General features: G+C 39.2%; 1 protein-coding gene across 7 annotated transcripts in view; it reads left to right on the top strand.

The window, feature by feature from the left end:
- Positions 1-11,548, top strand: part of larp1b (La ribonucleoprotein 1B) — a 32,701-nt gene extending 21,153 nt beyond the window's left edge. For 5 of the 7 annotated variants that reach the window (XM_044373949.1, XM_044373954.1, XM_044373952.1 and 2 more), the window contains 8 exons: positions 3,618-3,732; positions 3,975-4,144; positions 5,585-5,691; positions 6,535-6,695; positions 6,815-6,959; positions 9,072-9,181; positions 10,180-10,307; positions 10,753-11,548. In XM_044373949.1, the coding sequence (XP_044229884.1) occupies positions 3,618-3,732; positions 3,975-4,144; positions 5,585-5,691; positions 6,535-6,695; positions 6,815-6,959; positions 9,072-9,181; positions 10,180-10,307; positions 10,753-11,076 (1,260 nt within the window). In that variant the 3' untranslated portion in view covers positions 11,077-11,548. The remainder of the gene's footprint in view (positions 1-3,617; positions 3,733-3,974; positions 4,145-5,584; positions 5,692-6,534; positions 6,696-6,814; positions 6,960-9,071; positions 9,182-10,179; positions 10,308-10,752) is intronic. The other 2 variants (XM_044373950.1, XM_044373956.1) reach the window with 1 other exon arrangement.
- Positions 11,549-12,632: the final 1,084 nt, after the last annotated feature.

Here is a 12,632-nt window from a genome sequence, read left to right as displayed (position 1 = left end):
TATGACGTCATAAAAATGCTTTAATTTAAGTACCAAAACCAAACCTGAGATATTTCAGCTCATCTTCTGCTAAAATAACTTTTATTTTAAGCTTTAAAAAATGTGTCAATGAAAACTAGACTTCTGTATCTTCTTCTTTGGATTGACAGTTCATTAAAATATATAAGTTTAGGGAAGCCGGCGTGTTGACGCAGGTCTGACAGAAGAAAAGGAAGAACCGGTTCTGTAATTTACACGTAACACACGTGTGTGTTCCCCGTCACGTCGAAACAAGTCCATCAGTCAGAGAAAAGGCGGCGGCGGCGGCTCGCCTGTCACATGATCATCAGGGCTCCTTATCAGCGAGTGATTTATAGACTTGTTTTCAGATTTTAAGTCGTATTTCTTTAGGGGAAACGCCGACGTTTGTTTATTCGCTGTTTGACAGAAATTTACAGGAGATGATTGATGGAAACGTCAGTTCAAGCTTTGTGGTTTTTACGCATCGTTGACAGTTAGTTGAGCTTTTATCTAACTCCTGGCAGGACAACAAATTCGTCTCAGTGTTGAAGTTTATCCATCAACTTCATCAACTTTAACTTTCTTGTCCAAGAAGGAAACTTAGAAAACATAAAATGCACTTAAAACATAATAAAATATACAAAACATTCAGTAAAACAAACCATATAAAATACAGTGAACATAAAGCTGATGTACATCCAGTTCACCTGTTTATTCCTTTCATAATTTAACCATTTCTTGACTAATATCAATAGTTTTTGATCTATTTTACCTCATTTTTTGTGTCCTGAAGCTTCACCAAACAAATCTGCAACATGTCGACCATATGATGCATTAAGTGACTTACAATTACTGAAACATTAATCTCATTATAACATTCGTTGGTTATCTACAGTAAAAATATAAAAAAAAACTAACCAGGGCTGTAATTTTCTGTCTGAGAAAGAGACGAACATGTGAGCGACTGAGAGAAAACGGAGGTTATTTCCACATGAAAACTCAGAGCTAATGTTAGCGTCCAGCTGTCCCACGGCCAGTAAACTGGATCTGGTCGGTTGTTGTTTGGCCTTCACTGACTGACTGACTGACTGACTGACTGACTGACTTCTGCTCCAAAACTGGATTCACTTCCTGTGAAGTTTAGTCACTTGCTTTGTTGTTAACTGCTGCGTGTTTTTTTTTTGTTTTTTTTTAGTTTTGTGCCGTTACAGTCACTGTGGCAGTGGGTCATTCTGTCTAAAGTTAAAAACAAATACAGAGCAGAGACTCAAACACTGATGCTTTACACAAGTTTATTCAGGCAAACGTCAGACAGTGTTCATTTTTATTTTACACATTAAGTGGTAACACTTTAAGCATTTATAAGCATTATATAAACATTTAATAAATAACTATAATGTAGTTTTAAGCAGTTAGTGTGTTTATTAATGTATTTCTCATCATCTGTAACTCCTCCTGTGGGCCTCCATAATTAGGCTATATAAACAGATGATGACTAATTACAATAAAACACAGTTGTAAGGATATAAAATATGTCTTCATAGGAGAAGTTATAAATGCTGACAAATACTGTACATTATTAAACACTTAAAGATGTCCTTATATCTGCACACAACTACGTTATAATGTGTTATAAACATTTATTAAATGTTAACAAAGTGCTTATAAATGCTAAATAAACTTTTATAGATGCAGGGACACTGACGTTTTATTTTACTGTTGAATTAAAGCTCAAAGAATGAATGAAAAATCTTTCAATTTAAATTTGTGACAGCAGGGAGGATATTTTATCAAAATAGTTGTAATTGACAACAACAACTTTAATAAGATTAGTGGGATGTTTGTCTCAGTGTCTTTACCCATGATGCAGCCAATAAAAGACAACATTTCATATACAGAAAAAGAAAAATACAAATGAGTTAATAAATAACAAACAAGGTACTAAAACCATTTCAAATACTTAAATATACAAAGATGTTAATAAATAAGTAACATACAAAGGTTCTAAAAGTACCTAGAAAACAATCACATCAATAAATGTATAATGTGTTTTTAATTGGTGTCCTTAATGATAAAAATCTTCTCCTTTGACTTCAGTGGACTTGATTAAAGCTACAGATGGATATTTGCTCTGATCTCTCAGTTCTGGTTCAGAAAGTCTTGATTATCACATCATGTAAACACCAATATTTCATAAATATAAGAGCTCCTCTCAGAGCTTAAATGTCTTTTTATTCCACAAATAAACAACCTTGTTTGTGTTTGTCGTAATCACTCCAAATAATTTCCACCATGTGGACATTTGTCAACTGTATCATTTATTACAACAAACTACAGTAACAGTTTCTACACACTGTATTCAGGCTCAGATGCAAAGATGAACTTAGATCATTCAGCTGAAAATCAATAAAACAATAAATTAATTTTTCCACAAAGCCTGAAGAAACAGTTGCACCTTAGTCGCTGTCATCACAGTTTAAGGGTCAGCGGCTCTCTGCAGGTCAGAACGCTCTGACACCAAGACTTTACGACAGAGCCGTTAAACTGAGCGGCCGTCGCGCGGATGCGGCCAAAAATAGGCGACTATTTATCACCGACAATATACCAGACCGAGACTACATATGTGTCACACAGCAGCAGCAGCAGCAGCAGCAGCCTGCAGAGAGGACTGACCTGCTTTTAGGAAGAGCTGCCTGGTCTGCAGACTGTCTATAGGTCACTGAGTGTTATGTCACTTTATTTTATAACAGGTGCAGAGTTGTGTAATAATGATTCACGGCTCCGGATCAGTTTGTAGTCTAGTTTTACAGCAGTAATTCAACATACTTTACATAAGACATGATGGGCGTTAAGACAAGATAGTGAAGACACAAGACACTGTATGAAAGGACACATATTTATATTTTTATACATAAACTCAATCAGCAGATTCAATTTTTCCTTCTGAAATGAAACAGAGTCAATAAATCAAGTCTCACAAAATACAAAATTTCAAGTTAAAGTTGACAGACAGGCAGGAATCCAGTAAATATCAATATTTGCTCTTTGTACAGTTTTAGCCAAATTGTTTGAAAGCCAAAAAAATCCTGGAAATGCCAACTAGTATCACTCTGTTTTTTTTTTTGTTTTTTTTTTGGGGTTGTTGATTGTAAGTTTTCAGCGTGTTCAGCTCATTCTCAGCCCAAAGGTTGACGATAATGTCTCCACATGTGGGAAATGTCACGCCTGAGCACACACACAAACACACACACACACACACACACACACACACACACACACACACACACACACACACACGCCAAGGTCACTTGGATTTTCTCTGACGCTGGCGTGTAAAGTTCAAAGTACGCTGCACATCTGCTGTGTGTCACACATTCCCGCATGGCTGCAGGCTCTGGCATATGAAGTATTTTCACCACCATGTCACCAGTTTAAACCTGTAATATGACCTCTGCATAGAACTGCTGCAACATTAAGTCTATAAAACGTGACTCAAAGTGAAAGATCAACAGTCCAAAACCCAAAGAACCTACAAATCTTTCAGTTTTGTCCTCTAGTTGCTGCCGTTCTTTCGTCTCTTTCTGACATTTTTCTCCTGTTCTCGTGTTGTTCCCCAGCAGGAAGTAGAGAACTTCAAGAAGCTGAACATCATCAGTAAAGATGAGTTTGAGAATCTCACCCCTAAAGTGCCCGTTGAACCAAACCAGGAAGTCCCGCCTCCTCCCATGCAAGGTGGGTGGACGGAGCCGCCGCTGAGCATCCTGTGTGGTGTTTCTGCGTTTCAACCACACCCTTCTCACACTTAGTAAACACGTCTTGTTGTTGTTTCTATTTTCTGACCACATCTGTGAAGAAATATATCATATTACTGCTTGAGATATTTAGAGAAATTTGACGTCATGTGATCATAAACATGGGAATAATCTAGTAAAGTGTATAAACAGCATAAACTGATGTTATATTTGTGTTTTCAGCCGACAGCGGAGCAGAATTGGCTCGCTCTCTTCCCACAACGGTCCCGGAGTCTCCCAGCGCTCATCAACCCCGAACCCCCAGAACGCCACGGACCCCCGGACGCCAAGACCCGAGCAAGACCCCCCGATTCTACCCCGTCATGAAGGAGAGCGGCCCCATCGACGGACAGGTGATGACACAGACCGGCATGTTCCGGTTCATTAGAGGAATAGTAGCAGGTTGAAGACGATGCTGGTGAACTGTGATCGTTTTGAGACATTTTATAAGAAAAAATGTCTGAATTCTTTGATTCCAGCTTCTCAAATGTGAATATTTTCTAGTTTATTTAGTCTTCTATGATAATAAACAAAATATTTTTAGGTTATAGATGGTTGGTCAGGACTTTGGGAAGCAGTGATTGACATTTTTCACCATTTTCAGACATTTTATCGACCAAATGACTAATTGATTAATTGAGAAAACAATAAAAGAAACCCATTTATTCTGAAAAACATGATCGTTAGTGGCAGCTTCAGTGTACTGAGCTCCTCCCAGGTGTTAAAGAGGGGAGCAATAATAATAGAAAAGTGTGGTATGAAGAGATAAAAACCAGGCTGTTACTGAAATAAGAGAAAAATTAAAATTTTAAACAATAAATTCAAGCTTTACTTGAAGAGACGAGTCTGAGAGGAAGCAGAAATATGCCTGATACATAAAGTTATCGTTATTTTTTCAGACTCTCCTCTAATATTTTGTGAAGTGAATTACTGGATCATTTTACCTCTTTAGATCATCTTATGGTTAAACTGGTCACAGTAACGAGGGGTCAAACAGATTAGAAACCACAGTGTTCAAGTTTCATCTTTCACTTCCTCTTTGTTACTTTATTAAATTTCCTTCCGGCTCTGAGCAGCTGAGTCTGTTAAACAGTCTGATCTGATTTACATTGTGATGAATTTAAAAAAAAAATAGTTTTATTGTCTAAACTATTCATATCAGAGAAACTGTCTCCATAATAAAGCTGCAGTCACATGATCATCACACCATAAAATCACTGTATCATTTACTGACCTGCAGTTTAAATATCTACTGACTCCTGGATTACAGTCAGGTGATCAGACAGATGTTTTTATTTAAATAGTTTGTGTATAATAAACATCAGCCTGTAAGTAACCTCTTTGCATTTCACCCTGTTGTTGAGTTTTTCCTGGTTGAGCTCAGTGCAGAACTGAGAACAGTTTCTATAAATTGAACCTGTTTCATTACAATAGCCGCCTGTCATGTGTTTACATGGTTAAACTGACAAAAAGGGTCAAATAACAGTTGTTTTCACCTGCTCCAGTTGCATTTGATGTCCTCATTTCATCATTTTGGAAATCAACATTGAGTCAGAACGACTTTAATATCATGTTCAACCAGTAGAGCTGCAACAATAAACCGTTTAACTAATCTTTTGATGATCATTTTCTGGTTTTAGCTTCTCACATGTGATAATTTGCTACCAGCAGATGTATTGATATTGAAATGAATCATAGAAAACATGTCCTTTCAGTGCTCTAATGTCGTGGCGAGCAGCTCTGTGAAACATGAATTTTCAGGAATCTTGTCTTTTTGCGGTTTTCTGTTCCAGACGCCGAGGAAGAAGAAGACCCGCCACAGTTCGAACCCCCCGCAGGAGGCTCACATCGGCTGGGTGATGGACTCACGTGAACACCGACCGCGCTCCGCATCCATCAGGTCCGACCGCCGCTTCTACTGCAGCTTCACTTCTTCATTGTCTGATGACGCTGCCTTTCGGTTATGAATCTCGGACGAGCAAAAGAAGAACACAAACTCGTCGTTTCCTCCTTTCGCTCTGTCATCTCTCAGTTGGTGTTAATCTGCTCGACGTTACTGACCTTTATTCACTTCTCATGTGCTTCATATAGCAACAATTACAGATTAGTAGGTTGGTAAAAGTGATCTAATTTTGGCAATAATTGCTTGACAAGTGGATCAAGAAAAGTCTTTTGTTTTCTTGACAAAATAACTTAACTGTATATTAATATAAATGATGAATAACTCAGTAGTTTGTAGTTATTGCTGTTACTGCACAAAACACAGGCATAGCAGTAAGATTACAACTAATGATTATTTTCATTATGGATTGATTTGCTGATCATTTTTCCAATTAATCGATTCATAGTTTGGTCTAAAACTGTGAAAAATGGCGTCTAAAGCAACAAACAACAAATATTTGCTGTTTTTTCTTGATAAATAACATAAATAATTACTTGATTTATCAAAGTTTTAGACATTAATTATCTGTTGAAGGTCTCAGTGACGAGTGCGTAGGATGAAAAAGTCCGTCGGCTAGTCGATGAATTGTTTAATTGTTTCAGCAGGTCAGCTGGTGCAGATGACAGTAAAATAAACAAATGATAAGAATTTGATCAGGTTTTCTGTTTATGCATCAATTAAAATATGCCTTGATTGGAGCGGGATGTCTTTAGTATGTGTAGTAAATAATAATGTTTTCTACTCTGCCACTCAAACATCTCCTCCTCCTCCTCCTCCTCTTCCTCCTCCTTCCTCCTGCAGCAGCTCCAACGCCTCCCCATCAGAAGGAGCCCCGCTGACAGGAAGTTACGGCTGCACCCCTCAGTCGCTGCCCAAATTCTGGCATCCATCCCACGAGCTGCTGAAGGACAACGGCTTCACCCAGCAGGGATACCACAAGTACCGCCGACGGTGCCTTAACGGTACGAAGCCTAAAAGATACAAACCTGCTTTTTTTTTTTTTTACACCATCACATAATCACATTTTTTAAGGTTTGAGTTTGGTGTATCAGGCTAAGCCGTTTTTGTTGTGGTCTTTCAGAGAGGAAACGGTTGGGGATCGGCCAGTCTCAGGAGATGAACACTCTGTTCAGGTTCTGGTCTTTCTTCCTGAGGGACAACTTCAACAGGAAGATGTATGAGGAGTTCAAACAGTGTGCGGTGGACGATGCCAAAGAGAACTACAGGTGAGGACGACTGCAGGTGGAGCTGCAGGTTAAACTCGAGGATATTTCTGTGCTTCAGGTTGTCGAAACACAAAAGAAATGTACACAAACCAGATTTTAGTGGAGACAAGCAAACAGAAAACCCACAATAACTGCATCTTTAAGCCCTAAAGTCCCCGTTTTTATTTACATGGAGCCCTTGAAGATCAAAGCTTGTCTGAGTATGAAAACCTTGTTCCTGACTGTCTCAGTTATCAGTGAAAATACTGAATATTAATCATGATATTTACTGATTAAATGTTAGAAAAGCACCACGACTTGCAAGAGTACAGAAGCACGTTGCATTCACCAAAACAAAATAAAAAGAGATGTTTCCTCCGTTATGACAAACTTATGATCAGCGTAGTCGTAGGAACTGATGAGGTCGTCGTGTTCGTCAGGACAGTTAAGAAGCGACACACAGTCTGTTAGTTAAATGCCAGCGGCCATGTTTTTGTGTTGAGTGTGATAAATGTGCAGTAATAAAGAGAGATATCGTCTTTAAATTTTTTTTAATTAATTGTTTTATATATAAAATGTCCAAAAATAGTGAAAAAAGCCTTTTAAAATTTCTTTTTTAGATAGAAAGAAATTGAAAAGACACTCAGTTCACTGTCATTTATAACACAAAAATCCTCACAACATCATCTTCAGACCAGATAATATTTGACATCTTTGCTTTAAAAAAATGACTGAATCCATTAATCAATTATCAGAATAGTTGCAGATTCGTTTTCTGTCGATCGACTAATTGTTACAGCTCTACAAACAACAACAACAACAACCAACATCAATCAATCAATCAATAAAAACGCTGCTTTGTGACCTGCTACAGTGCACATCATTTCATTTGATAGTGTTGCCACGGAAACAGCTCGGATTTACTCGGCTGCAAACTTGCATCTGTTTGAAACGTTGAAACGGTCACCTGATCATCAGACTGAATTTCTTTCTTTATTTACTTATATTATTCAAATATTGACTCTCAATTATTAGTTAAATTAGTCGCTGACATCAATATCGATGACCTCACAAGGTGTTCTGTTCTCGTTAGTATGAGATATTAAGTCATAATTAGGAAAAACATCTCAAATGTTTTTCTTTGGGGAATGCAGTGACGCCGTTTTCAGATTTTTCTCAAGATATTAAATTTAAAATGATATAAAAGCAACAAATCCTCACATTTCAGAAGCTGAGACCAGCAAACATTTGGCGATTAACTGATCAAGATTGTTGTCAATTAATTCCAAATCACTTTAATCTGATATTTATTCATTGAAAGCTGTTGCTATTGTTAGCTGGTTAAAAAAAAACAAACAAACACTCCCAAAAGTTTTCACTATTATCTTGTTCACCATCCACTTCTTATCTTTTGCAGCAGGTTTTACTGCAGTTAAACCTTCACATAAACAAGTAGTTTAGTAGTTTTGACCTGCGGTGACAGTATGCTCACCTCCAAACAGGTGCAGGAAGGCTTTAATTCCTAAGAGTCCACATTCTTCTCTGTGTAAACTTGACTAATAGTCAGGTTCCTGATCCCTGGGTGTGTCCCTGCAGCCGCCGGCAGCAGCAGCAGCACTGCGCCTGCCTTCAGCCGACAGCAGAGGGTTAACAGGGGAGGCTGCCCTTCGTTGCAACATCGCTTTTGTATTTGCCAGAAGCTCCTTCACACACCTGCCAAACCCACATTCTCATCTATATGAGTGGGCGGCACAGTCCTCTCCGTGTGATTTGTAGATTCAGGTTGTATGTGTGTGTGTGTGTGTGTGTGTGTGTGAGGAGACACTGACAAACCCCATCAGCTGTTTATGCTGCAGATCACATCGACCAGCCTGTCCGGTTCCTCCGTCGGCTAAATTAAAGCTATTAATAATCCTCACGACAAAGCCTCTACTGTTGGGAAACGTTGGAAGCACATGTGGGGAAATGGCTGGTACACTGGTGTAACAGTTGCATCATAAAACATCCTGTTTGTGTAAATATGCTCATGTTTTCAGACCAGATTTGAAGCTGAATGCAACTTGTTTGTCAGTCAGAATGCAGGTAAATATTTGTCTCTCCCTCTTCCTCCTCCTCCTCCTCCTCCTCCTCCAGGTACGGGCTGGAGTGTCTCTTCAGATACTACAGCTACGGTTTGGAGAAGAGATTCAGGTTAGATCTGTTCAAGGACTTTCAAGAGGAGACCCTCAAGGACTTTGAAAAAGGTAATTAACATCCTAAACGACCTGCCCACCTTCACTGGATTACCCATATTATCCAGAATAAAATCACATTTAACAGTTTCACCATAATAAAAGTCACATAAACTGGAAATATTACAAATATTTGCCCTTTTTAAACCTACTTGACCTGAAGTGAAAATGCACTTCCCAGAGGCTGAATGTGTTAGTTGTATTCAAAAAAAAAAAAAAGAGGGGGGGTGGATTAAGGTCGATTTCGCAACCTATTTCAACACTGCGAGTGAGTCGTTGGAGCAGAATGGAGGACTGCCAGTTAAGGCCTCAGCCACTTATTTCCAGCTGAGTTATTTCGGTGCCCAGTAAAACGTTTCTCATTCAAAACCCCCTCAGACTGGAGGCCGATCTGTCACAGAGATGTGGCAGAGAAGGCGTCTACAGACAAAGACTAAACAGAACGAGTCTGGTCCACCGTCGCCACCACATACTGTATTAACGAGACATAAACACTTATGGTAATTAAAACACTAATTAAGGTATTTTTTTTTTATCTTAAATCTTTAAACTCATCATGGACAGTTTTTTAAAAAGGCTCAAAATCCATTGTCAATGTCTTCCTTGTCGCCTACATTACCCACAATGCAACTTGAAACAGTTCAGTTGGAGATTCAGGTGTGTTATGCTAGTAGCAGCTAATGTAGCCTGGTGCTGCTAGCCTCCAGCAGAGATGAGGAGCAGCAACAGCTTCCTGGCTCCACACCTCCAGATTGTTTTCATTTTTGTAGTCTTCATCCCCAACTGGACACACAAAAGGCACAAATGTAGTTCTTCCCAACACCTAGAAATACCTGGAAGTTTGCCTTTAAAGCTCTCAGAAGTTATTGTAGCGTTAAAGAACTAGTTTTGTTAAATGTCCAGAATCACTCTCTATTTATTTTATAGCTTATATTTGGCATTAAATGAGCTGTGTAATATAGTTTGTGTATTTCTGCTAAACAGTGTCGTTGTGTTTTCCTCTCTTGCAGGTCAGCTGTACGGACTGGAGAAGTTCTGGGCCTTCTTGAAATATTCAAAGATGAAGAACCAGCCCATCGACCCGAAGCTGCAGGAGCATCTCTCCAAGTTCAAGAACCTGGAGGACTTCAGGGTGGAGGTGAGCATCCATGTCCGCAGTGATCGAGGAGAAACCGTTAACGATTCATCTGTTAGTCGTTTGGTCCATAAAATATAAGAAAATGGTGAAAAATGTTGCTCACTGTTGCCCAAAAATCCAACGTGCAACTTCAAAAGTCTTGTTTTGTCCCGAGCAAGGACACAGATAATAAGTTTACTGTCATAGAAGTCCAAAGAAACCAGAAAATATTCACATTTAAGAAGCTGGAACCAGAAAGTTTTTGCTTTTTTTCTTTAAAAAAAAAATGACTCAAACGATTAATCAACTGTCAAAATATTTGGCAGTTATTAATTTTCTGTCAACCGACTGATCATCTAATTGTTGCCGCTCTAACGTCCAAACAGTCTGTGATAAACTCCATTTTACAAGGAGGAAGTTGAATAAAATGAGACCTTTCTGACCTTTCACCTCTGTGTGTCCGCAGCCCCCGATGGGAGAGGAGGGAGGCAGGAGGAGACGCCACTCATCCTCGGCCGGGGATGAAGGGAGGCGTCGGCGACATCCTTCCAACACTACCTCAAAGCCCACACAGGCCTCCAAATCCTCCAGCAACACCGCCGCCGCCTCGGCCGCCACCACCACCACCACCACCACCACAGCTCAGCCCGCCGCTGCCTCCTCCTCCACCACCTCCGCACAGAACACGGCCAAAGACAGCGCCCAGAAAACCACCACAGCTGCACCCGCCCAGGGGAAGAAGACGGAGTCCGGTGCGGGGAAGAAGGAAAGTGCTGCACCAAATAAATGAAGCTCCCTCCTCTGTGAGGGGGTTTGGATAGTAGAGATGTAGAGCGGCGGCGGCGGCGGCGGCGGCGGCGGCGGCATCGCTCTTGAGCTCGGCGTTCGCTCTTTTCAGCGGCAAACTGTTTGGGTATGAAGAGAGACTGAACGTGGTTGACTTAATTTGATTGTTATCAGTGCATTTCATTTTAAAGCAAGCATAGGCAGTGAGCTTGAATCTGTGCGCCTGACAGCTCGTAACGTTTACAAAAACACACACAAAAAAAAAAAAACACAAAAAAAAAAATGCATTCCCTGCATTTTGCCTTTTTTTATCCTCTCAGATGCCAAACTCACGTCAACACGCGCGTTGATCTCCACAATCTGTAAGCAGCTCTCGTCCGTAAAAGAGCGTCGAACTGTGATTCTTAGCTTGCCAAGATAAAGAGATCCTGCAAGACAGTCCGTGTGCCTTAATCTGATTCACCAGGACGACAGGATCGGTGACAAAAAAATAGTCCCCAAATTTTGTATTTTTTTGAAAGTCTTCCCAATTGATTTTTAATTTGGGGTTTGAATGTGTTTTTAAACTGACATCACACGCAGGTTGGTTTTTTTTTCCGTTCTTGAGACACGAACAGCTCTTCTGTTTTTCATCGTGACAATCAGCTGCAGTCGTAAAAAAAAATTTTTTGAAGGACTGACCTCGAGGCTGCTGCTAGATGACAGATGTGCCCTGATGTTTTTCAAGTCAGACTTAAAAGTTAAGCTTGTTTTTTTTTTTTTTTTTTAAATCCAAACCTGCAGAAATAATGAGGAATTTATCTGGGAAGCTTTACTTTTAAAGTCCCGTTTTACACCCAGAGATAGTATAATTTATTGTTTTATTTTTGTTTTTATTTTTCCATTTACTTGATTGATGGAATAGTCTTAGGTAATCATTGCAGTTTTTAATGGCTTTTTTGCGATTGAATATATATATGAAAAAAAAAAATGTTTCTGCTGGAATTATGGGTGTGAGCTAGCAACATAAAACTACAGTATATTTTAGCTTGAAGTTTACTTCATATTATGTTTGAGGCTTGGTGCTCTAGAGCACTTTAATCGTTAACTTTCCTTCTTTCATCAATGGACTTAAGAGGTTTTAGAGTTGAATTTTAAAGAAAAAAAATGTAAATACTATAAAAAATCATTTGCTATTCAATTATTCATTTTAATTTTGACTTTTAAGAAGTGATTTGTTTTATCGGTAGTGTGGTTTTGAGTGTGTTTTAGGATAAAGCTGCATGTTAATGCCGGAGTCTTGAAATGTAAAATGCAAAAAAATATAAAATAACAGTTGATTGTATAAATGTGTGTTTGTGTGATTTGTCCTGCTTTCTCTCCTGAGTTAGAGCAGCAGGTTTCTGTCTCCTCTACCTGTTGTAGATGTTTGATATTTTCTGCTGTTGCTGAGGGCGACTCATTGAGCCTGATCAGCAGGTTTTTTTTGTCACAGCTGTCTTCAGTCAAATTAAAAAGCCGTTTGATCTTAATCAGCTGTAAATCTAAAGTAAGTTTCGTTCCACTCAGTGCGTTTCACCA

This window comes from Thunnus albacares, chromosome 15 (assembly GCF_914725855.1).
Source record: "Thunnus albacares chromosome 15, fThuAlb1.1, whole genome shotgun sequence".
Taxonomy (NCBI): domain Eukaryota; kingdom Metazoa; phylum Chordata; class Actinopteri; order Scombriformes; family Scombridae; genus Thunnus; species Thunnus albacares.
This window is presented reverse-complemented; position numbering and strand designations above follow the sequence as displayed.